General features: G+C 35.9%; 4 protein-coding genes across 6 annotated transcripts; 2 read left to right on the forward strand and 2 right to left on the reverse strand.

Annotated features, from left to right (window-relative positions):
* Positions 1 to 117: 117 nt before the first annotated feature.
* On the reverse strand, positions 118 to 3,541 carry LOC147276165 (embryonic stem cell-specific 5-hydroxymethylcytosine-binding protein). 2 transcript variants are annotated; one of them, XM_086254765.1, is made up of 8 exons: positions 3,375 to 3,541; positions 3,087 to 3,243; positions 2,878 to 2,963; positions 2,350 to 2,462; positions 2,110 to 2,175; positions 1,679 to 1,788; positions 1,525 to 1,590; positions 118 to 940 (listed from the first exon to the last, which is right to left on the reverse strand). In XM_086254765.1, exons 1-8 carry the CDS (start codon positions 3,467 to 3,469, stop codon positions 440 to 442), a joined length of 1,194 nt encoding a protein of 397 aa, XP_086110891.1. In that variant the 5' UTR covers positions 3,470 to 3,541; the 3' UTR covers positions 118 to 439. The 2 variants fall into 2 exon arrangements, with proteins under 2 accessions (XP_086110891.1, XP_086110890.1); XM_086254764.1 differs by having other exon boundaries at positions 118 to 946.
* Positions 3,542 to 4,858: 1,317 nt separating this feature from the next.
* Positions 4,859 to 8,229, forward strand: LOC147276166 (uncharacterized). Its single transcript, XM_086254519.1, has 5 exons — positions 4,859 to 5,207; positions 5,449 to 5,609; positions 5,832 to 5,862; positions 6,804 to 6,903; positions 7,525 to 8,229. Exons 1-5 carry the CDS (start codon positions 4,899 to 4,901, stop codon positions 7,629 to 7,631), a joined length of 708 nt encoding a protein of 235 aa, XP_086110645.1. The 5' UTR covers positions 4,859 to 4,898; the 3' UTR covers positions 7,632 to 8,229.
* A 509-nt stretch (positions 8,230 to 8,738) lies between these two features.
* On the forward strand, positions 8,739 to 15,121 carry AUG3 (HAUS augmin-like complex subunit). The gene is made up of 18 exons (XM_086253724.1): positions 8,739 to 9,013; positions 9,125 to 9,161; positions 9,274 to 9,377; positions 9,481 to 9,676; positions 9,873 to 9,939; positions 10,165 to 10,268; positions 10,836 to 10,920; positions 11,124 to 11,178; positions 11,748 to 11,879; positions 12,001 to 12,070; positions 12,149 to 12,206; positions 12,326 to 12,381; positions 12,629 to 12,781; positions 13,356 to 13,467; positions 13,571 to 13,712; positions 13,999 to 14,074; positions 14,464 to 14,559; positions 14,843 to 15,121. The coding sequence occupies exons 1-18, from the start codon at positions 8,838 to 8,840 to the stop codon at positions 14,972 to 14,974; spliced, it is 1,851 nt and encodes a 616-aa protein (XP_086109850.1). The 5' UTR covers positions 8,739 to 8,837; the 3' UTR covers positions 14,975 to 15,121.
* Positions 15,122 to 18,780: 3,659 nt separating this feature from the next.
* LOC147276168 (pathogenic type III effector avirulence factor Avr AvrRpt-cleavage: cleavage site protein) lies at positions 18,781 to 20,040 on the reverse strand. 2 transcript variants are annotated; one of them, XM_086255134.1, is made up of 4 exons: positions 19,905 to 20,040; positions 19,602 to 19,823; positions 19,251 to 19,415; positions 18,781 to 19,107 (listed from the first exon to the last, which is right to left on the reverse strand). In XM_086255134.1, the coding sequence occupies exons 1-4, from the start codon at positions 19,908 to 19,910 to the stop codon at positions 19,054 to 19,056; spliced, it is 447 nt and encodes a 148-aa protein (XP_086111260.1). In that variant the 5' UTR covers positions 19,911 to 20,040; the 3' UTR covers positions 18,781 to 19,053. The 2 variants fall into 2 exon arrangements, with proteins under 2 accessions (XP_086111260.1, XP_086111259.1); XM_086255133.1 differs by having other exon boundaries at positions 19,251 to 19,418.
* Between the last annotated feature and the right edge of the window lie 3,706 nt (positions 20,041 to 23,746).

Raw genomic sequence — 23,746 nt, forward strand, 5'->3', positions numbered from 1 at the left:
AGTGTTGGAAAACTTACTACTGTAGCCATTCAAAAATGTAAATTCCATCATATAAAGAACATTGGGACTACCCATTTTGTAATGAAATTACTAATGGCTTAAAGAAAATAGGGAATTAAACATAGAGATCTTTAAGTTTACATGAAACTTGTGCAAAATCCAACTATCCAGTAACCAACATGTTTGACAATTGACAAAGATCCTAAAACTTGGATTTCAGCAAAATCAGAAGAATGGATACAAGTGTTACTGATACAGCAGAATGGATGACTACTGCCTAGCCACAAAAGAGGGGAGAAACCCGGCAGACTACAGACTGTAGGTTGACTGCACAACAGAAAATTCCATCTCTGTCTTTCTACACAACAAAATTCTCGACTTGTTCCCATATACACATGTGGCATGTACCAAGGAAATCTGAAGTTCAAAACAAACAAAACTAGCTTTTTCCAAAGTACGAAAATAGGGTAGGTTGCTTATCAAGAGAACTCTTCGGGTTAATCTTCTTCTTCACTGGACTAGGACTAGAAATCTTATCAGTTTCATAAGTACCTGGCTTACAATCAGCTGAAAACTCTTCGTAGTCGCGCTTTGTTTGTCCCTTAGATGCACCTTCTTGAGAAAATGTAGAAACACCACATTTTGAATCATGAGCAAATGATGGTTGTGCTGCGTCCTGATTGCTTTCAGGTTCTTTTTTCACACTTTCTAGCAAATCAGTCTTCACAGATGTGTCATAAGAACTTGTATCCTCTGGGTTTAATTCTTCTTTTTTGATTGCTGTGTCCTCTTTGCTTTCAGGTTCTTTTTTCACGCTTTCTGGCAAATTAGTCTTCACAGATTTGTCATAAGAACTTGTATCCTTTGGGTTTAATTCTTCTTTTTTGCTTTCCTTCGTCAAGAAAAATTTTGTGATTGAATTCTTCCCCTCTGTCTTCAACTGTATCTGCAGAAAATGATACACAGTAACTAGTGGTATTCTTTAGCAATGAACCATGAATTTGACGTATTTTTTCCCCTTAACCCACCCTACCTAAAGAAGGAAAATCACAATTCCTCCCAAACCCTAATGAAAACGGGATTTGATTCTAGATCTCTGATGTGACAACCAAGAGACTTTACCAAATCATGAAAGCTCAGTATATTTAAGAAATTACTTATTCGACAGAAAGAAGCACCACTGTTTTTCCCATCAACCCAAGCAACACACGATGTGAGGGGGGAAAAGGCAACAAAAGAGAGTCTTTAAAAAACTTGGGTGGGGAATGTTACAGTAGAATTCCCTTGTTAGGCAAGTTTTCCATGAGGGCACCTTAACACCTTTTTTTCATCACTTCCATAAAGTTTTCCCCTCTATAGGATCACCAGCTAAAGGAAGAAACAGAAGTGAAAAATCATTCTCTCATTCAAAGCTCCCACTTGCCAGTCAAAATTCCCAAACCTAGGAGATTATTGGGTTTAAATCACTTCTATTTTCCAAATGAAAACATCTTGTATGTAAAAGAAAACACAATATTGTCGCACCTCATTGATGCACTCTGGCCCATCAAAAGACACCTTACCCATTGCTGGAGTCACCGGATACCATACCTGGTGATTAAAGTTTTTAGCATCCAACCCATCAATATTAAATAAGAAATGTTATGCTTCTCATTTCTAAGGTTCAGAAACCACTTACCAAATCTGGAACTTCATTAGGTTTAAGTAATGAATCAAAATTGGAAGATGAAGAACCATATAGCCATGTGTCAGTAGATCCCTTGTCACCCAAAATAACAGGCATCCTGTCTTTAATGATAAAACTAATGAAAATATTAGATAACTTTGGCAAAGAGTTCCACAACAGGAATGCACAAATTAACTGGTGGGAGTGAAGGATCACACTTCAAACTCTTAACAAGGACTAAATATATAGATAAGCCAAAGAACTGTAACTAGAAAAGTACAAATTATTAAATATACTGATAGAAATACCTCCAAGTTCATCTCATCTGCATTAAATAATAAACCACCAAGCATTGCATAATCTATAGCAGTATCTAGGGTCTAGACAGCGTATTACAGTATTAGAAAACAAAATATAAATCCAATAAAATAAGCAGGACTCACCATGCAGCCACTGTAAAGCTGAAGATGAAGAAGTTGTAATGATAGTGAAGGTGTAAAGTTTCTCACCTGCAGGAAAGCACATAGTAACAAATTTCAAATGAAAGTTAAGTAATAAAACAAACAGAGGCATAACAGCAACCATATTAACAAAAGTGGTGATGGTGGGGAGGGGGAGGGGGAGGGGGAGGGGGAGGGGGAGGGGGAGGGGGGGTTATAACAAAGTACTTATCCATTAACAACCTTCAGAGTTCTCCCAAGAATCATACAGAGCAGCAAACACAAGAGGCCGACCATCCTTAAAATGGACATAGTAAGGCTGCTTTTTAGTACCATCTTTTTTCCATTCATAAAATCTGGAGAATGAAAAATTTAGAAAAGAAAATAAAGGATAAGAAAATCACTTCAAGATATTCATTGAATAACAAGAATGAAAAGGAAAGACGCAGGGAGTCCTCCAATATAATCAAAATTGAAATCATGTCCTACATTCTTTTTACATAACTGTTTTAATTCATGACGTGGTGCTCTCTGTCTAGCGCCATATAAACAGCTAACTGCCTACATAAGGAGTACAGTAATTTTTTTTACATAACTAGGTCTACTTGAGTCCATTTATTTCTACCAACTCAAACACTGGCATGTAATCTACCTATCCCATTGATCTCTAAAAAGTTGAAAAGATAAAACCCAAGCACTCAACCAAAGCACCTCCAACAGAAGAAGCATGATATGATTGGTGTAAAAAAAAAAAAGAGAAATCAATCATACCCTTCTACTGCAATGAGACAGCGGCTTTTAGGGACTAGACGACGAAAAGAAGCCCTTTCACAAATGGACTCGGACCGAGCATTAAACTGCAATTTTTAACACAAATCATATGATTATCAAACAAATATTGTTTGATTTAACAATTTGAGTTACTATAGCCAAATTTAAATTAAACAAAGAAGAATCACAACAGTGGCTGCTATATTTACCATCTTGTAGTGATCGGGTTTCTCGGTTTTCTTGGTGAAACTAGGAATCAGCCCCCATTTCATGCAGTGAAGGACTACGCCTTCGCCATCTGCTCCGTCTTCTCTACGAATCACAGGCAAATTCGACCCCGGCGACACATTGTACGACGGACGATACCTAAGTAGTAAACAAGCAAATTTCATTCAATCAGAAAGACTGTTTGGTTGCTAGGAAAATAGCAGAAGATGATTTATAATTTAAAATCTAAAAAACAAATGAACCAGCAAATACGAGAAGCACCGCCTCACCGGTCCATATTAACGGTACGGACGGGGCCATTGTTGCAGTAGCAAGCCCTAGAAATGTCGTCGGGTCTCAGAGAACAGCGAGCCCTCCCACACATGATGTCGATCTGTCGAACCACCAACTGATACTGAACAAGGGCGGGAAGCCACTGCGCGGTGACTTTTCTATGTGTTGCTGCGAGCGCTTGGTGACCGTTGGATTTCAATTGGTTTGAGATTCGAGTTCCTTCCTGGGTAATTTTGTTGATCCCGAACGTGGATGGCTCTGATTTGGACACGTTTACTAGATCATCTGACACGTGTACCGGATCATCGCGGTTTTCTAAAACGTTGCAGTTGGACCGAGCGTGGGTTTGGGCCATTGGGCTGCCTGTCTGTTCAGCCCGATTGGCTCTGCCTAGCCTAATCCAATTTATGGTTGAGCAAGATTTTAGACAGCCCGGACCAATTTAAGGTTGAGATAGCACATCATATTTGAGCCATTGAATTGCCAAAATACCCATATTATTTAATTAAATCTTGTAATCCAATGGCTCAAATAGTCAAATGTCATTAGAGTGGTTCTATTGTAATTTATCTAGTTTTTCCTATCAGTGATATTCATAAAATTTTTCTTATTAGGGGCATGATAAAGAAACTTGTGGCTATCCTTCATATTCTCTTATACATTTCACATAGAGAAAAAAAAGCATTCTTTTAGTAAAAAAAGTATATATTTTAGACATTTCTTTAAAGGTATTGCCACTTTTTCAAAATGTGTGTTAGCTCAAGTGGTGAGAGTGAGTGAGGTAAGTGTTATGATTAGGCTATGTCCAAGGTTTAATTTCTTCCAATTTAACAAAAAAAAAAAAATGTGTGTTTGCACGAAGTAATTTGATATGCAATTTGTGGTTAAGATGAGATTTACAATTCTAGTAAGATTTGAGAGTTTCGAATCTCATTTTTAATTTCTAATTAAAATATGTGGAATTTGAGAGTTTACTTCATGAGACTTCGTCTAACCCAATACCTAGGACTTAAGACTTGAGAGTTGAGACATGGGATCCATACATCATTTTAAGTTCGATTAGTTTGAAGTTCTTAGTATTACAAAATATATCATCCAAACATACAAAAGGAAAATTCAAGAAATATTGGAGTTCAAATTCCATTTTTACTCAAGGTCGCTAATCTCTTTTAAGTTTGATAATAAAAGAGCCTAAAGAGAGAGAGAGTTAAAAATGGGCTACAATTTATAAACTATATAAATCAAAAGTGAAATTTGACCTTTTTTATTAGAGAAATTTCAAAATGTCACATTGAACACTAACTTTTGAAAATCAAGGATTTAAATAAAATTTCACAATTTCACCCAAACCTTAACATTGAAAAATAGAATGACCTTGAAAAAAAAAATGTTTTGATTGCTTAATCTAATAAAAAAGTCAATTGAACCCGGTTCTGTCGAACCGGATCGCTCTCAGGAATTATCCCACAGTCCACTGTACACACTGCTCTCAGCACCGAACTCACGAACTGTGCTTCCCAATGCTCTCCCTCGCAAAACGTCTCCAGACCTTGCCTCCATGCTTTCAGGCCGCCGCGGCCCGCCAACTCCGGTTGGCCCGAACGGAGTCCGGCCCATCCAGGCGCCGGCACAAGTCTCCGGCCATGGCTATGAGGAAGGCGGAGGAGAAGTCCGAGTGGTGGATTGTCGACGGCGAAATGCACGAGATCGGCGATCACGTTCCCCCACGTGAGCGGTTCGTCATCCCCAGAGATAACATCCCCAATAAGCGTCGAAAGCAGCTCAGAGAACAGTTCATGCGCCGCACTCGCCTCGTTCTCAAGGAAACGGTTAGTTCTCGCTACTCTCTCTGTCCATTTTTCTGTTTCTAGGGTTTTGTTTACCTGTTTGGCTGATGAGAAAGTGTGGAAGAAGGGAAGAAAATGGTTTTTCTGAATTATATGGGAATTTTTTTAGCTGTTTATAATGCAGTTATAGATTAATTGCGATTTTCGAGTGCTCATTTACTAATTGTGTGGTTTGAAATATTGGGTGATTGTTCTGATATGGTTTTACTCAATGTATTGGAAGGAGCATGAGCCTTGGTGCAAAAAGTATATGGAACTCTACGGGGAGCTTAGAGAGAATTGGGAGAGGCTGTACTGGGATGAGGGTTACTCCAAAACACTTGCCCTAGATCATGCAAATTACGAGTCCGCCGAAGATGACGATCAAGATTTCTCTCCATACAGGTATATCTGCTTGACATATATTTAACTTGGACATGTATTTGAATTTGTAGCATATCGTGTATGCTTATATAAAAGAAGGAAATTCAATTAAAAATCTCAACTTGTTTATCTATACAAATTTCTTTAGAATTTGTCTTCTTTGGTAATGTAAAATCTCACTGCCCATTCTTTTGTATAATGACATCCAGACCCTTATTTTACTCTGTTTTGCTTGTGTTTCAGGAGCAAGCGGTTCCATTCCGAGCCTTTTAAGGTATGAAATTGATACACGGATATAATTAATTTTTGGACCTGATGGAAGATATAGCTCTACAGATGTATATGTGATGCACTGAAACATTTGTTGAGCCTGCACACAGCACCTACACCTAACCAATTACTTGTTTAGTAGGTGGAAAACCCCACATTTCACAAAATTGGCTATTATCAGCAAAATTCTTTGCATTGATATAACCTGCAGTTCTATACTTAACATCTTCTTGTATAATCTTCAAAAGCTGCTCCTCCTATTAGATTTATTACTGTGAATGTGATTATTTCTCACTGTCTGCATGCAGTAAATGAAACCATTCGAAGTATACTTTATAACAGGAAAAAATAGAATTTTGTTATCAAATTATTGATAGGCCAGCTCAATTCATTTGATAAGTCACCTCTTCGCGTATTAACTCCTGCACTTCATCACTAACTCTTGATGAGAACCATTCAAAGTGAACTTTACTACTATTGCACCTCATTACTATAAATTGATGGCTGACATAGAAGTTATCAAGTCACAAGTGATGCAAAAGATTGTTCATATACACATGCAAGTGCACATTTGCTTTTCTGTGTAAATAAATAAACCATTCCATTAAGGAGGACCTTCTTTTCGGATTTCTTTAAGGGGAATGTGTTTTTAGTTTATTGTGTTTTGACTCACAAATAGAGTTTCTTTCTTTTATGTTGTGTGCACAATTCATGTCACATCTCTCTCTCTCTCTCTCTCTCTCTCTCTCTCTCTCTAAGTCATCTACCTTAACAAAGAAATTCATTTCAGATTCTTTGTTATGCAGTTCATATGATACGATACCCTGAATTGATAGTATATGGGTTGTTTTGTGCCATATCTTATGCCTTGAATCTATTTGACTACTTCGATGCTATAGTTATTTAGGTGTGATGTTACACTCAATTGACTTGATTTTGTTTCAGGACCATGGTTCTGGGAGTAGGCAAGGTGATACGTGGGAAAAGGTCAACCAAATTCGGGATAAATTTGAGTATGACAGAGAAAGGAGAATGAGGGATAAAGGTTAGTTTAATGTATTATGACAGATTTTATGTTGTGAACTTCTGCTTTTGTGGTTTGGTTTCCCAGATTAAATTGGCCTGTAGGACAACAATAGTTGAAGAATGTTCTTTCGCAGATTTTGTACCATTATGGTCAATAGTAGGTTGAGCTCGGTTTGTGATTTTTAGCTGTTTACTAGTTGGCTAGGTCAGGTTTATGCTTGAATCTTTTGCAGTTTGCTACATGAGCTGGACTATAAAACTTCCAACATTCTGTGATTTGATGATTGCGTGTTATAAAATCCTATGGATTGACAATTGATCCATTCTCTATGTTTTAACCACTAGAAAGCTGACGTCATTGTCACAAGGACCCAAGTGATGCTGAAATAACTATTTCTTGCACTTTTGAAAAAGATCTTCATATGAACATACTTGCACAGGCACAAACCTCTAAGAATGCTGTAATAAAATCTATTTATTTGCAAACTATTTAAAAAGTTTTTCCAAGTGGCATTTAAATATGCCCTTGATAAGTAAATATATTGTTTCCTCGTCAATTTTCTTTTTATGTTCAATTATTTCAATTAAAAAATTGTCTGAGTGTGTCGTTCTCATTAGTTTTATGTATTTTGAGCTGCAGCATTTGCACCCATGTCTGGTGAAGCTGCTTCTGATTCCCATGACTGGAACTCCCGGAGAAAGCCATTTGACGCCCAGAGATACTTCCCCCAGAATGAAGGAGAGTAAAAAGAAGTGCTAATCGATGTACTTGTATATGTTTGTGAAAAGAGGCTTGAGATGGTGCTCCATTTTCACCTCATCTGTCCTCAACTGTCACTGCGACCGTTTCTGATATCTATTCTACTACCGATAGCAGGCATCGTATACTCGTAACCGTTGGCAGATTCGAATTGACTAATATTGTGCTTGCAAACTGCATAGGAACTTTGAGATTTTGAACAAAATTTTAGCAGCAACTGTAATCCACGTTACATAGAGGTTGCCTCTAATCCCTTTACACCACCAGAGAAGAGAAGAACGTAGCTGCATATCATTACATTGCTTTGCTAAAACAAAAGTGTTCAGGTTTGACAACCATAACGTCATGTTATGCAATATGCAATATGCATGGGACTGTTGTAAGTTTTTCAATAAAAATTTTGTGAACTTGGGATGAATCTATGAGTCTATCCGGTTGTAAGTTTTAGGGAAACACAGAGAGAAGCATCAATGTTATTGAATAGGAAGGGAAGAGAGACTGAAGTGGTGGCTATGAAGTCCCGATTTCAATAGTTTATTTGAATGCGAACTCAGTTATAATTAAAAATATATATTTCTTGGCAAATTTACCCTCTTTAATATTTTGTCCATTAATTATATTGTAAGGTTAAAATACCATCCTTTCACATTTTGTAATGTTAAAAATAGTTACGTTTAAAACTTTTCTTAATCCGTCAGTTTGAAGTTGAGCATTCAAACACTCATATAATGATATAGTTGCACGGTTGCACCTAAAAAAGAAAAGATAAACCATGTCTAATAAAGTGAAGACACATAATAAAAATTAAAAAAGGTGTTGAGACAATTAACATTTTCCGTTTGAATAATTGCATTTGGACACTTAACAGTGGATTGAGCGAGTTGTGCCTTTTTTTGAGAGGTGAACTACAAGTCTACAAATAACATTATTCACTATTATTGACAATTTGACACTAATTAAAAGGTGATTTTAAAACAAAAGAAGAAACCTTATAAACGGTAACAAAACTGAAAAAGAAACTTTTGACAGTTAGACTTGCAAGCAAATTACGGTAAAAATTTGCAAAGGCCGGCGCCAAAACGGCCCAAACTCTATCATCATCATCTCCCTCTGAGAGTCGCTGGGCAACATTCTGAAAGTCGAACATTCCAAGATCTAACGCGCAAGAAAGCAAAGACAACGATCGATCGGGAATGAGCGGGGCGACATTGTGCACACTGTTGAGCGAATTAGGGTACGAAGGTGCCGACGCATTGGACCCTGACAGTTTCGAATGGCCCTTCCAATACGACGACGCACGACCCATCCTCGACTGGATCTGCTCCAGCCTTCGACCCTCCAACGTCCTCTCCCTCTCCGAGCTCTCCCAGTTACTCTCCCTCGCTCTCTCTCTCCCCCTCTCTTCTAATTTGTTATCATTTGCTTGAATTTGAGGAATTCGTATTTACAATTTGGAAAAAATTTGAATTTCTTTGTCCAGGTACGAGCGGTTTCTGCAGGAGGGGAAGCTATTAGAGGTAAAACCCTAATTCCTGATTTCCTAGTAGTAGTAATCACCATGTTTGAGTTTGCTATGTTTCATACGAACTTCAAAGCATGCAAAAATTGATGTTGCTCCCACTTTTGCAGGGAGAGGATTTGGACTTTGCTTATGATAGCATTTCAGCCTTTGCTTCCAGGCGAGACAACCAGGAGGCAGTTTTTGCAGCCGAGGAGGGACTCAACGATATCCGGTAACATGTTATTACCACATTTATTCGCATTTCTTGACTCTTCATTGTTATGCCCCTTGTGCTATCTTCCTCTCAGTACTTATGGACTTCTTTTCTTCCTTAGGGATGCCACTCTGGCGTATAAATCCGAAGCTATGCAGTTGCAGAGACAGCTCAGGCGGCTGCATTCCCAATTCGACATGCTTACTGGTCAGGCTTCTACTTTGATCCAAGGGAGACGGGCTCGAGTTTCTGCAACATCTACTATCAATGGACAACTTACAACTATAGACGATAGCCTTTCTGCAAGAAATTTGCAGGTATAATAGGACATGCGGGCAATCTTAAAATGGTTTTTGTCATATTCTGACAATGCTGGAATAGAAATTTATCAGACATTGGTGGTGTTGCACATTGAGGGCAACCAACTATTGATCAAGTTTAATGCATGTAATTTTTTTTAATAGCAATGTTTTATTACTTAAACATTTTTGTAATCCTTTCTTTGTAATTTAGATGAATGCAGTTCTTGGAAGGATTGCTTCTACGGCACAAGAGTTGGCTCATTATCATTCTGGGGATGGTATTATCTTCTTTTACCTTATATTACTTGTGTCGGCCATTTGAATATTTGAGGAAAACCTTTGTTGTTTAAATCCCAGTGATTTTAAATTCCACATTTTAATATAAGAGTGATTATGAAATTCTATGCACAACTGGAGAAGGAATCAAGCTTCACCTTAGGAAGTCATGATCACTTTTTCTGCTTTGTACTTTCGATGAGTTTTAAGAACTACTTAACTTGCAGGGGATGGCATCTATTTAGCATACTCAGACTTTCATCCATACTTACTTGGAGATTCAACTTGTATAAAGGAGCTAAATCAGTGGTTTGCTAAGCAGTTGGACACTGTATGTAGATAATTTTCTCCCTACAAGGAATTGCTAATCTAATTACTGATGTTGTATGAGTGGGTATCTTTTTCACTACTGTAAGGCATTACTAATTTAATTGGTGATTGTGTATGAGTGTGTCATTGTTCCTTTCAATTTGGACATAACTTTACCAAGCTTTTTTGCAACGTAATTTTCAAATATCCATCAATATTTTGTTCCAGTTTTTATTCTAGAATCATCTGTATTGAAAAGTAGATTATAACTTCATGCCAGCTTTTAACAATTTCAAAATTTCTATTTATTAAAAGGAAAAATAAAATACAGATTTTCAGTTTGCATATTTCCAAATAGCTCATCTCATGGGATTCTGTCTTGTAAGTTTTGCTAGTCTTACTAAGTGATATTGGTTTCTGATAGCGCTCTGTTCTCCTGGATGAGCTCTTAAAATCATGTGTCTTTCTCATCTCTTGCAGATTTCTTGAATTTCCTATCCCTTAGGCTCTACTTTTGAATAAATAAATAAATAAATTTTCTATTTAGTTATTGAAAAGAAAGAAAAGTCTCATTAAGTGATATGAACAGGGTCCTTTTCGTCTGGTTGCTGAAGACGGAAAATCTAAGTGTTCATGGGTGAGTCTTGAAGACATCTCAAATATCATAGTAAGAGGTAATCTTTCCTAGCTTTAACAGCTTGTGTTCTCATAGTTTTGTTTTTCTTTTCCCCTTCTATCTGCATACTAGTTCTTCAAAATTATTATTTTTAGATTTTTTTGCTTTTCGAATTTCTTGATGTTCAGATATCTTATGTTGCTCAACTTATATAGAGTAGCACATATTGACTCCTATTACTTGGCCTTTTGATTGCATCAGATTTAGAAAAATCCCAGCATCAGCGTGTCTCTGAGTTGCAACGACTGCGTTCTATGTATGTAATTTTTTCTTTTTTCCTTTTCACAAAGTTCTACACTTTTATTATGATTTAAGTCAATCCCTTTAGATGCCTCAAGAAAGGCTACAAAGAAGTTCCGAAAAATTGATAGTTTGGTTTACACTATGATGGCAGTTGATCCCTTTACTATCATTTAAGTCATTTGATTCCCAGTTTTATTATCATTTAAGTCAATCCCCTCACATTCTAGTAGTTGCTTATTTTGCATTTTTGAGGCTTGAGAGGTACAACTTAAAAGTTTTCATTTTATTCTATTTTTTTCATTCTCCATCACCCACAAGACCACAAATACATTCCTTGATGTGATGTGGTCTTTGATAGTTCAATCCTATGTTTTCTGTTTGGATGATTTTTTCTATTTCTGGCACTTGAATAGTGATATTTGGGGCTGGTTTATTTGATTTCAAGCGTTTCTTGCAAAAAAATGGGAACAATAATTATTTAAGGAGCTGCAGTTTGACCTTTTCTTGTGGACAGTTCATACTGGCTATTTGTTGTTTATTTTACAATCCCTGAGGAGTTTGTAACTGTTCAATATCGTGCAGTTTTGGGACAAGTGAAAGACAATGGGTGGAAGCCCAAGTTGAGAATGCTAAGCAGCAAGCCATTCTAATGGTACTTAAATCTCAAGTATCATCAGATGAAGCGCATGTTCATGTTGATCTTCATTCCCTTAGGTATAATGCATTTTTACTGGTCAATTCATAATACTTTGTAAATTGCTAGCTTTTATAGGCTTTCTATAATCTGCATTTTACAATATTTTTTGACTTCTGAGTATCTGATATATGTGAACAGGAGAAAACATTCAGAACTTGTTGTAGAACTTTCAAATTCTTATCACAAAGAAGAGAAATTGTTATCTGAGGTTTGTAGGTGTTCCTGGTTTTATGCCATTCATATAGTTTGTCTGTATTTTTATACTAACTGTATACTCCTTCATAAGACTATTCCGGATCTTTGTTGGGAGCTGGCTCAACTCCAAGACACGTACATTTTGCAAGGTATTCTTGGTAGCTATACACCAGATATGTAAAATGAAACAAAATCAAATTAGTTTCCTTTTATGCCTCAGAAAGTTATTTTTATGTAGTTAATGTGATCTAACAATATGAATTTGTAGGTGATTATGACTTGAAGGTCATGCGACAAGAATATTATATTAATCGGCAGAAAGCGGTATGGTTAGCTACATGATTCTTATCTTTTTGCTTTCTTGTGTGATTTTCTAGTTGTTTATTTGATCTAAAGGTCATGCCTTGAATTTTTATTTTGTGAACCAATTATATGAGAACGGTTTTCATTTTTAGAATTACTCTTTTTTTTTTTTTTTTTGTGTGTAGCATTCATGAAAAGAGGAATGAGTTCATATCACCATGCTTTTTGACTTTCTGAACTAACATTATTTCAAAATTTCTTTTGGCAGTTTATAAATCATCTTGTTAATCAGCTTGCAAGGCATCAGCTCTTAAAAATAGCTTGTCAGTTCGAAAAGAAAAACATGCTTGGAGCATATTCCTTGCTTAAAGTTATTGAATCGGAGGTGCAAGCCTACCTGTCAGCGACAGAAGGCCGTGTGGTATATATTAATCTATCACCTACTTCCTACTCCTCTGCATTTTTCTACTTAAAGCCATTGCAACAATAAGTCTCACATGCTCTTCTTATAACTCACCAGGCTTCAAATATCATGTTTTATGCTATGTTAAAATCTGTACTTTGGATACCATACATTTGAGTATTTATGTTTATATCTCCATATATACTCACACACACAAACATGTATATTTCTCTCTGTCTCTCTTGGATCTTCTCTCCTCTTTGTCCTTCACCACTATTATATATTTCTCTCTTCTCTCTTAGATTTCAGTTATTTTTTCTCACTGTATCTCCTCTCATCCTTCTTAATCACTGAAGGGAAAATAAATAGTTTACTGGTCATAGGGTTGTGCACCTTACTGTTTCATGAAATTCTAAATGTACTCAAAACTTAAGTGACAACACAAATCTAAATGTAATACCGCAGCTATCAATTTGCTCAGAACTGGGTAGTGATCATGCTTCCGATTATTTTGGAAATTTTGCTTAGTGGCACTCTTTTACCCTTCATTTTTTTATATAATGGTGATGATGTCACTTGGTTGTCATTATAGGGTCGTTGCCTGGCACTAATTCAAGCTGCATCTGATGTACAAGAACAAGGAGGAGTGGATGATCAGGATCACCTTTTGCATGGTGTTAGAGATCTTTTAAGTATCCATTCAAGTAATAACCTTACATTCTTTTGAATGACCATATATGCATATAACAATTGCGATTTTCTACTGAATAATAATATTACTTTTTTTTTTCTTTGCTTTTTCATTAGATGCGCAAGCTGGGTTATCAACATATGTATCAGCTCCGGGTATTGTCCAGCAGATATCTAGTCTTCATTCAAACTTGATGACCCTTCAGTCAGATCTTGAGAACTCTCTTCCGGAGGACCGAAGTAGATGTGTCAATGATCTGTGAGTTACCCACTTTTTCTTTATCATTAAGAGTATTAACAGTTAACAACTTGGCCTTTAAATAGCTGTGTGAAAATGAATTAATATACCTTATACTGTATGTAGTGCATTTTTATACAGTTTTTGCCTGCCGATTTTGTTAGTTGCTTTGTGCATGTCTAGTGATCTAACATGTCTTCTCAACAACACTGAACCTGTCATCTTCTGCATAAAAGTATCTATGCTGATTTTTTATTTTTTATTTTGCGAGGGAAACCGTCTCATGTCTTTTGTTTATTTGTATTAGGTGCACTCTAATTCAAAGTTTGCAGCAAATGCTATTTGCATCTTCGACAACTGCGCAACCAATACTGACACCTCGTGTATGACCCTCACCATTACACTTATATTTTCTATTATTGGCTTATTTGTTTCTTCTTTTACTGGCATTTATTTTATTCCCCATTATGGTAGTTTGTGTTTCATGTACACCCAAGTGGCACAATTTAGAAAATCTGAACAAGGAAGCCACATTCAGTTAAAATCTAATTGCAGCTTTGAAGAGTGCTATGCCTGTAACTTGTTTAAATTGATGGTTTTCATATGGATCTCCTTGGCAGTCTGTTGAATGTATAAACTTTGTGAAAAAAAGAATACGATTATCACTTTGTTGTCTAGTGTAGAATTTGTCATTATTGCAGCTCCTTAAGATAATTCTTCTGAATTTTAACTTCTTGTCCTGTGCCAACTGATATGTTTTTCTTCTTTCCAGCCATTGATGAAAGAGCTTGATGAAATGGAGAAGGTAAATGCAAAACTCTCTGCTGCAGTTGAAGAGGTGACACTGGAGCATCGTAAGAAAAATGAGGTAGGATTTGTTTGTTTTGTTTTCTCCTCCTTGGAGTATGATTTAGTTGCTCCCTAGCTACTATTCTATATAAATTATGCAACTGGTTTAGAGTGAGACTGTTAAACGTTGCAAAAATATACAGATTTGACAATCCTTGGTATTTGGTTCCTTTTCCCCCCTTTGTATATATTCCTATACACATACACAGACCATATTCCTGGTTGTTTATCTTAACTACTTTCTTAACTTTAATCCTGTTATTGTTGGTATAAGTTCTCATATATATATATATGGTATGCAGATTGTAAAACATCACTCCCAGGAAGTTGGGCTTCAACGAGGTGTCTTTGTTGATTTCTTCTGCAATCCTGAGCGTCTGAGGAGTCGAGTTAGGGAGCTAACTGCTCGTGTTAGAGCTTTGCAGGTTTCCTAATTCTTGTCAGGGCTTTATAATTCTTGTATATAGTCTGTGTGTGCTTGAGCTGAATTGTGTGTTTATCAAGCCATCAATGGTCTAATGACTCTGTACTCAAGTCCTTAAAGTTCAATATCTATGGATGTGTGATCGTGTTTTTGCTAATGATGCACTTTTCCTCTGCTTAATATCAACTTATATTGTTAGGTTGTGTATTGTAAATCCAAAACACCTCTCTACTAACAAATGAAGAAATTTATTGGGTAATTTTTTTACAATGGTTTTTTTCTTTTTATTTATTTGTGTAATTAACGAAACTAGACAAGGAAAATATGATACAGTTATTTCAATAGAGAAAAAAAAAAAAAACAAGATACAGTTCTTGGATTGGGTGCCCCAGACGTCCATATCCACAAAAAGAGACAAAAATGGAGGCATAGATGAGTGCAAAAGGATGAGAATCTGCATTTGCAGCAAGACAAGGGAGATAACAGCCATTGTCCATGGAGTCCGTCATCACTTCCAACAAGTGTTGTTTTATTCGACAGTGGTTTTTGGTTTTTTCATTTCATATATGCTCTTCAAAGTGGGAAACAAAATGACAACCACATAAAAAATAAAGTTTTGAAATTAATTGAAGTCCACCACTGGTATGATCCTTATTTTGGCCATTGGAAGGATTACAAAAGCCAAAATCATTCTGCCAGTTCATAAACAAAATTTTGATCCAACGGCTTATAAGCTAACCATTAATTGGACTCAAAAAGCTAAACAATCCATTTTAGAGGTTGTGGACACAAATTACAGCTTTCAAAAACATGATGAAAGGGAGAAAAAAAAAATTAAAAAAAAAAATGATGAAACCCCATGAAAATTGGAGGCTTCTGATGGAACCCTTTGGGATTATTCCATTCAGTTCAAACCCTACTAATCATCATAAGTGGATAAAAAAAAGGCCTATCTGCAAGACATTCTGAAACTATCGTCTATTGTCATTTACAACTACTGAATAACAAAACCTCACTTAACTTGCTCAGCCATTGTAAAAGGTAGGTTGTCATGGCAAGTTCTAGCTGAGGCTGCCATACCAAACCTGGATAGCCTGGGCTGTTCGTCAACCACGTCACCAACATTCTTGGCATTGAAGGTTGCATTTCGATGGAGGTGGCACCTAAACGAGCCTGCGTGTTTGGTTGGAGCACATATGCAAGTCTTCTTAGGAGTTGCAGCTGGTTTGCTCTCTGTCATGTTCTTCATTGCAATCTTCTTTTGTATTGCCTTGGCTATCCCATCTTCTTGGTGAGGCAGACCCTTCAGTTTATTAAGCCTGGCAATAATAAACCATGTATATATATATATATATATACATATATAGATATATATGTAGGCATTACTAGCCTGTAGCAGATCAAGAAGAACCATAGTACAATATAAAAAATATGCATTCACATAACTGCTAACACTAGGCACTTAATGGGATTCAACAGCAAAGTTTATGCAAGAAAATATGGGAAAAAGTGAAAGTAAACATTTGGTATGGCTTCGAACTATTGGATAGAACTTAGAAGAAGCAAGGTAACACCAATTGATGTCTTTTGATTGAGACAGAAACCATGTGGCTCAAGATGGTTCCCTTCTCAATTTAAGACTAAAAGTCCACCCAAACCATGTTCCTATATACAAAATAATCAAGCAAAGTCAAAGCGCGCAATATGCATAAATGGGCTTAATTGCATAAGCAAACCAGTAAAACTAGAATTGAAATCCTAGTGAGTAATATAATTCAATCTAAATTCATGAACTGTCTCAGAAATCTTGTATTTAAATAAGCAGTCATCCTTTACCCTACACTGGTGTAAGTTTCCTAATAACTAGGCCAACCTCAGAGCATAACTAGGGTAGTAGCAAGTAGCAAACCTTAGAAAGTGAAACTAATATAGGCCTAATTGGTAAAACACAATTGGGGCATATCACATTGAAACTGATATAGGCCTATAACTGTCATCATTCTATTCATCACATGATTCCCAAATCAAATAGCCCGAATAAGAGTTTAAACACAAACACAAACATAAAAATCCACAAATTTATGGTTTGCAAACCCTTTAAAAATTGCAAATTAAAAAAATAAAATAAAAGCAACAATGCAGTTGAATTCTTATTGGTATCCTATACTAATCACAGAACAGAGCAACTAGATAACAACACCTTTATTTATATATATACCCATCAAAATTACATTAAACAAAAGAGAAAATTAGGGATAACAATAACATACCAAAGAGTCATGGATTTGGTGTCATTATTGTCCTCAGCCGGCATTGTTATTGGATCGAAATGAAAATTGAAATATGGGGAATTAGTTAATTAAGATATCTCTTGAAAATCGAAGAAATGCTCAAGAATTCGAAGACAGATGATCTAGATTTCATTAATTTGTAGAAGATGGACACACTGCCCTCTCTCTCTCTCTCTCCTTAAAATGAATTGAACACTCAGAAACTTTGTAATGGGATGTGATGTTAATGGGGTTTGGATTGAGTTTGAGGAATTTAAGAGTATGTATGCTATAATATTGAGCCTATCTGTCCTTTGTGAAATGTGGATGAGAGAGAGAGAGAGAGAGAGAGTAAGAGGGTGATGAGCCAATGAAGGAGCAACACGTTAATGCATGCAACGCAGATAAACGTTACACATGTTGTATATCTAATATCCAATCCAACTAATGCAACTACGCAACAGTAATACGTACTACACTTCATGCACAGTGTGTCACTGTGACATGGTCCAATACTTCACTACCCCTCTTGAGTCTTGGCTCTTGCCTGTCTCTTTATCTTATCCTCTTCCAATTACCACCGTCAGCCTGTCAGGAATTCCATCACTCTCAATTGGCTACATTTTTGAAAAACAAAATTGGATAATATTCTCTTACCCCTATCCACTATTTGAAAATTGGATACTAATATTTGAAGCAAACACTTTTCCATAATGTTTTTTGTACATAGCTGCAATGTGGTTGAGATGTTCCAGTTCATCAGCTTATACACAATTCTACAATAGGCACACATGGCTAAAAGCCTTATTGGTGTATGAATAGCCCATTGGGCTTAATTTACACGAATGATAATCCGAATCCGATCCATTTTCTAGTATTTGAAAGCTACATTCAAGTGGCCAACAAAAAAAAAAAGAAAGCTACATTCAGATTCAGATATATGCAGGTGTTGCTTTTAGAATTTGAACATGCATCTTATATAAAAACATCACTTTCTCTAACCCCACATGCATCCTACTTTGGAAAAAAAAGAAAAGAGAGGATTATAAAGCAACCATAATGACAAGAAATCACGCCCATCGCTATTAAAATCTCTATTCAATTCCCCACCTAAAGTGACCAATTAGGTATACTGGGTGCTTCTTCTGTAGTGCATGCCCTTTCGTTCCTCTTTGTCTTTCCTTTTCCTTTTTAGCATGAAAGAAAATAGACACAAACCCCACATGCGATCCCTTCTCTCTTTTTATGAAATTGAATATTCATACTAAACCCCACATGAAAATTAACCCTTTTTCCCTTTTACAAAATGTTATACAGAAATCAAGTCACCTGTGAGAAACGGTGAGAAAATGAGAGATGGTGACAAAATGAATTAGGATTAAGGGTTCGATTTTTTTTTTTTTTTTTAAATCTAACCAACCTTTTCAAACAAAAAACCAAGTTAAACACAAGTTCCAAGTTCCAACATTGTTCCCTATTTAGGTCAATCGCCACGTTAAATTCAGAGAAAGATTTGATCACTCCTAGTATAACCGAAATTTTTTTAATAAAGATGAAAAAGTACAAACTTACAAGCCCTCAATCCTCTTCCACAGCCAAAAAGAAATACAAAATAATCCTTCAGAAGCTAATATATATGAACCACTCTCTGAGCTCCTCATAATCAAATGAATGATTATAGGATCTTTTTGGACTAACTATATATATATGTTCATAATCTTAAAGTTGAACACATATACATAAAATCCTAGACAACCAAGTTTACTTTTCTCTCATTCATATATTTACTTTTCTCAGATATAAGAACTTGTTCATTGCTTCACGCAACACATGTTGGCAGCAAACAGCTTGCAAAGAAACCAAATCCTCTCTTCTGCATCCAAAACAAGTGGAAGCAAAAAAACATTAATTTATTGCAACCAAAACTTTATATAGTAAAGGTCAAAAAGAGCAGGTATAGTATGCAGCAATTTATTAGAGTTAGAGGTACAATATTACTTGGACATTAAATGTTACCTTTTTGGATTTGGCATAGAGGAGGTCTGGTGAGATTTTGTACAAGTCTTCATCCACAGGCTTGGGAGTGTGCCTGGGCCTAGGAGGTGGGCTTGGTGGCTCCTTCACTTCACCAACCCAAATTTGCTCCTTTGCTTCTTTCACATGCGACTCACGCATTTTGTTCTGCTGAAATTGTCACCAACAATATCATGAACATTCATCACCTTCTATTTTCATTTCCAATATTTCATACTATTTTTATTCAGACAAAAAAAATTAAGGGCCTTTAAAAGGCCTAAATTTTGACTTCTTTTTCAAATTTTCACAAAGCAAGTGATTGACAAAAAAGAATGCACCAAGTAAAATTACCCTTCTGCGAGGAACAACGATCATGGTGGGTGTGACCACATCATTCTCATACAAATCACCAGCAACATACAAATCACTATGATCATGATCATGATTATCAGAGTAAGTGGTGTAGCGTAGAAGCCCAGCCTGCCTTGCTGACTCAAAGCACTGAGTGAAGGGTAGGTCTTGGTTCCAATCCCAGCTCCCAAATGCTGGTACTTGACTCCTCCTATAGTAGTCCTGCATACAGAAGATTAAGATTTAACATCAATAACTCACATTATAACAAAGACCAAGATGACAAAACTAAACTGGGTTTACCTCCATTGAAGTGTTTGTGTTTGAACTTAGGAGAAACAGAGAGAGTGTTGTAGAAGATTTGACCTCAGAGCCTCAAAGGGTACACTTCAAAATGTGTTCTCTTTCTTCTTTGCTTCTTTCTTTTCCTTTTCTTTTCTGCTAGTGAGGGTGAGCGTGGGTTTATGATAACCCTATTTAAAACCAAAGAAGAGGAGAGAGAGAGAGAGAGAGAGAGAGAGAGAGAGAGAGAGAGAGAGAGAGAGAGAGAGAGAGAGAGAGAGAGAGAGAGCAGGGTAATTAAAGCAGGGGTACGAGTGTCCGGCCCTACGACTCTATGAGGATCCAAAGGCAAAGCAAGGCATACAATTTTTCACAAACTGGTGATGGTATTGGGTAAAAAGAAAGAAAGTAAAGGCTATAGATAACGAAGTTTCAGAAGTAGCAGACAGAGAGACAAAGAGGTAAGGTAGGACCGTAGGAGAGTAATTGACCAAAGCTTTTTGCCCTTTTGGCTTCTTTTTAAATTCCTCCCTCTTTAACTTTTCTCAGGGCTTTGCTTTGGCTTTGCCCACTCTCTCTCTCTCTCGTCAGATGATGCATATTCCAAAGCCTGATAAAGGGTCTCTTGCTTACTTGCTTATTGCCTTCTTCAATCTCAAAGCAACACCTCTCTCTCACTCTCAAATGCCAAATAGGCTTTGCTTTGTTGCCACTTTGGCTTTTGCCTTCTTTTTTAACCCCACACGCGCAGCAGAGTGAACTTGGTGCTCTGTGCCTGCAATTCACAGACACACACACAGACCATTCTGCATAAACATTAATATTCCTCCTCCCCCCAACCAAAGTTAAAGGCAGAGTAAATTATTTACCCAACAAAACAAAAAGAAAAAAAGCAGAGTAAATCAATCAGTTTATTAAATTGATTTAAGACAAGTCCGGAGTACAATGTCAGAGTGGTTCTGAGGTCAACATTAAGCAAGCAGTGGCATCAGCTAAGCTAAAAGCATAGCATGTTGAAAGTTCAAACTTGCAGATGATGCAGTAGACAAGCTGATGCCACGATAATTAATTTTTATTACATCAAATAAGAAATCTATAAACACTTGTCTACTTGCTACCTTGGGAACAGCTGATGTCAACACAGGGTGTCAAATAATAGGCTTTTTAACTCTACTCTCTGAAAATTTTGGACTTTCATGCTTTTAGTAGTACTTGGGTTTTGTTTGTAGCTTCGTAATTATGTTTTTGAAGAATGTTGGAGAGATTATATCTTGGTACTATAATAGTGTGTTTGGATAAAAAAAAAAAACTCAAAATTTAAACAAAATTCAGTATTTAAGAAATTACATGCTCTAATTTCTTTATTTGAGTTAATAAATACAGAATTTTGTAAATTTTAGGTGGAAGAAAACTTGAAATTTGAAGACTGTAAATTCCAACTTTAAATTCCACCTAAATTGGTGTCATTTTCAAAATTCCAATTTTTACAAAAGAAAAATAAATCGTGTCGACCATGTTGACACTGCTGCCAACGTCACCACCACTAACACCACCACCCCCGCCACCACCCCCGCTGCCGCTGCCGTCACCACCACCAACACCAACACCAACACCAAGATCGCCACCACCGCCATCACCGTCACCACCACCACCATCACCGTCATCGCCGCCACCACCATCACCGCCATTTCCAACACCACCACCGCCAACACCCCAATTTTAGCCACCACCATTTCTCCTACCGTTTGTGGGCCATTACCCCTATCAATTTGGTCAACTCACCATAAACATCATTTTTGTTGTTGCCACCATCACCATCACTCTTTTGAATTAATGTATCAAAAATTAAAACTACCATAAATTCCGTGTTTAAACTCCATTATGTTTACATGTTATCCAAACAAGAGAATTTACATATTCTAGAATTTTAAATCACATCGTTTTAAATTCCGTCATTTGTGAATTCCTTAGTAATTTTAAAATACTTCATCCAAACGCACCATAAGGAATACTATAGTGGTACCAAAATTTGATCTAACATTACTAGTAATGTTTTACTTTAGAACTGTACTACTGTTTGCATGTGATATAAATAAATTTAATTATAGAGAATATATATCACTATATCCAAGTAATAAAAAAGAGGAATACGTCAACATATAAATATAAAGAATGTGATAGTATAGAATTTTTTAAATTTAGAGTTTTAAATAAACATATTATGATATTTAGTGAACAAAATTTGCTACATTCAAAAGTTCGATGAGTGTAGCAGAATTTCTAGCAATTAATTAATGGCCTAGTGCAAAAAGTCAATTAAGAAGCTTGCAGTATTTGGAGCAATGTTATTGTCATGGAGATTCTAGCCATGATCTGTTACGTAGACTACAAGAATCACAGAGAATACAGATCAAAAGGAGCTACATTGAGGGCCCTCTTTTGGATAGAGAAAGATCCCTGAATCCTGTTTCCTAAAGAAAGCAGTTTTTGCAGTGGTCTAGGAATTGAAGAAATAAAGATGCTTTCTTTTTACTCCATCCTTCTCAATTTATGTTACAACTTACAAGTAATGGTCATGTGTAAGTGAACATTATAATTCTTAGTCTCATGATTGGTATTTTAATGAATCTTGGACTAAGATTAAACCATAACCAACCCAAATCCAATTTTTAAAAAACGTAAAATAGAGAGGATGATAAACTTCACATTTAATACTCATTAGTCATTACAATTACTATGTCGCATTTTCCTCTCTGTTAGTGACAATAACAACTTAACAAGATCACCTAATTTCTAAGTACGTTATGATTTTCATATATGAATATCGTGTTCTCAATCAATCTTATTCATTTAATCTTTAAATCTTTTAAACCAAATAGATATTAAGTTTGATGAAATGATGGTCTCTTAATTGTTTAGGTGGCACTTGGTTCATCATCTCCTACCTTATGATATAATTTAGATTTCAACAAATAAATAACACAATAAGTGTATGATCATGTTGTTCTTGGAAACGAGTTTTGGATATAATCGTGAAGACAACTGAAAATAGAAAAACAAAATCATGTCCAATATGATCTTGGAAAATTAATGCCTAGATGTTATGTTGCCATGTATTGAATATTTGAATTATGGTTTTTTATATATTTATAACATGTTTACTAATCCGTAATCGGAATTAAAATAAGGAATTGGATTCTGATTACGGATTACTTATTTGTTTATTAACCATATGGGAATAAAAATATAAGTGGGACCCACATGAAATTATGAATTCAACTCCTTATTTTGAATGAATTGGATTCTTGGTTAAGAGGTGGTAATCCAATTTCTTATTTTGGAGGAATTTAATTTTTTATTTTTTTGTCATTATACTCTCACATTATTAATTAGCATATAAAATAATTTATTTAGAATAAAGGCATTTTAATAATCAAATATATTATTTCTACTCTACTTTGATTCCAAATAGTTTAATAAACAGCTTCAATAAAAATCTAATTTCTCTTCAATCAAATTATTCATTAACTCAATTTATCCTAATTTAATTAGGGATCAGTAATCTCATTAATCTCCTACAATAAGAGTCCTATCTTCAACACATCAAAACAAAACAATAAATTTATTATTTATGTGGCATTGGGAATTGGGATAGAATGTCGGCAAGAATTTTAAAACGGGCCGACCCTTTAGAAAGCGGTCCATTCGCGTTTTGGGCCGGGTTCTTAGAGTCAGCCAATCATTTAGGGCTAGCCTAGTTCCATCCATTTTTTTATTTTCCGTAAATAGTTGCATCCACTTAATGCCTGGGGGAACCTGATTGAAGTTGTTCGCTTTAATGTATTTTGTTTTCCCAAACAAAA

Source organism: Dryas octopetala, chromosome 8, assembly GCF_963921425.1.
Source record: "Dryas octopetala chromosome 8, drDryOcto1.1, whole genome shotgun sequence".
NCBI classification, from domain to species: Eukaryota; Viridiplantae; Streptophyta; class Magnoliopsida; order Rosales; family Rosaceae; genus Dryas; species Dryas octopetala.

Bases quoted from the DNA above. Each gene is read 5' to 3' on its own strand.
- LOC147276168 (XM_086255133.1), bottom strand. The intron at 19,419-19,601 runs GTAATTTTACTT...TGACAATTTCAG, and splicing joins TCGTTGTTCCTCGCAGAAGG to CAGAACAAAATGCGTGAGTC. The intron at 19,108-19,250 runs GTAACATTTAAT...TTTTGGATGCAG, and splicing joins TCTATGCCAAATCCAAAAAG to AAGAGAGGATTTGGTTTCTT.
- LOC147276166 (XM_086254519.1), top strand. From the start codon at position 4,899: ATGCTCTCCCTCGCAAAACGTCTCCAGACCTTGCCTCCATGCTTTCAG. The intron at 5,610-5,831 runs GTATATCTGCTT...CTTGTGTTTCAG, and splicing joins CAAGATTTCTCTCCATACAG to GAGCAAGCGGTTCCATTCCG. The intron at 5,863-6,803 runs GTATGAAATTGA...ATTTTGTTTCAG, and splicing joins TCCATTCCGAGCCTTTTAAG to GACCATGGTTCTGGGAGTAG.
- LOC147276165 (XM_086254764.1), bottom strand. From the start codon at position 3,469: ATGTGTGGGAGGGCTCGCTGTTCTCTGAGACCCGACGACATTTCTAGG. The intron at 2,964-3,086 runs GTAAATATAGCA...TAAAAATTGCAG, and splicing joins AACCCGATCACTACAAGATG to TTTAATGCTCGGTCCGAGTC. The intron at 947-1,524 runs GTGCGACAATAT...CATTTTCTGCAG, and splicing joins GGCCAGAGTGCATCAATGAG to ATACAGTTGAAGACAGAGGG.
- AUG3 (XM_086253724.1), top strand. From the start codon at position 8,838: ATGAGCGGGGCGACATTGTGCACACTGTTGAGCGAATTAGGGTACGAA. The intron at 9,014-9,124 runs GTTACTCTCCCT...TTCTTTGTCCAG, and splicing joins TCCCTCTCCGAGCTCTCCCA to GTACGAGCGGTTTCTGCAGG. The intron at 12,071-12,148 runs GTTTGTAGGTGT...CTCCTTCATAAG, and splicing joins AAGAGAAATTGTTATCTGAG to ACTATTCCGGATCTTTGTTG.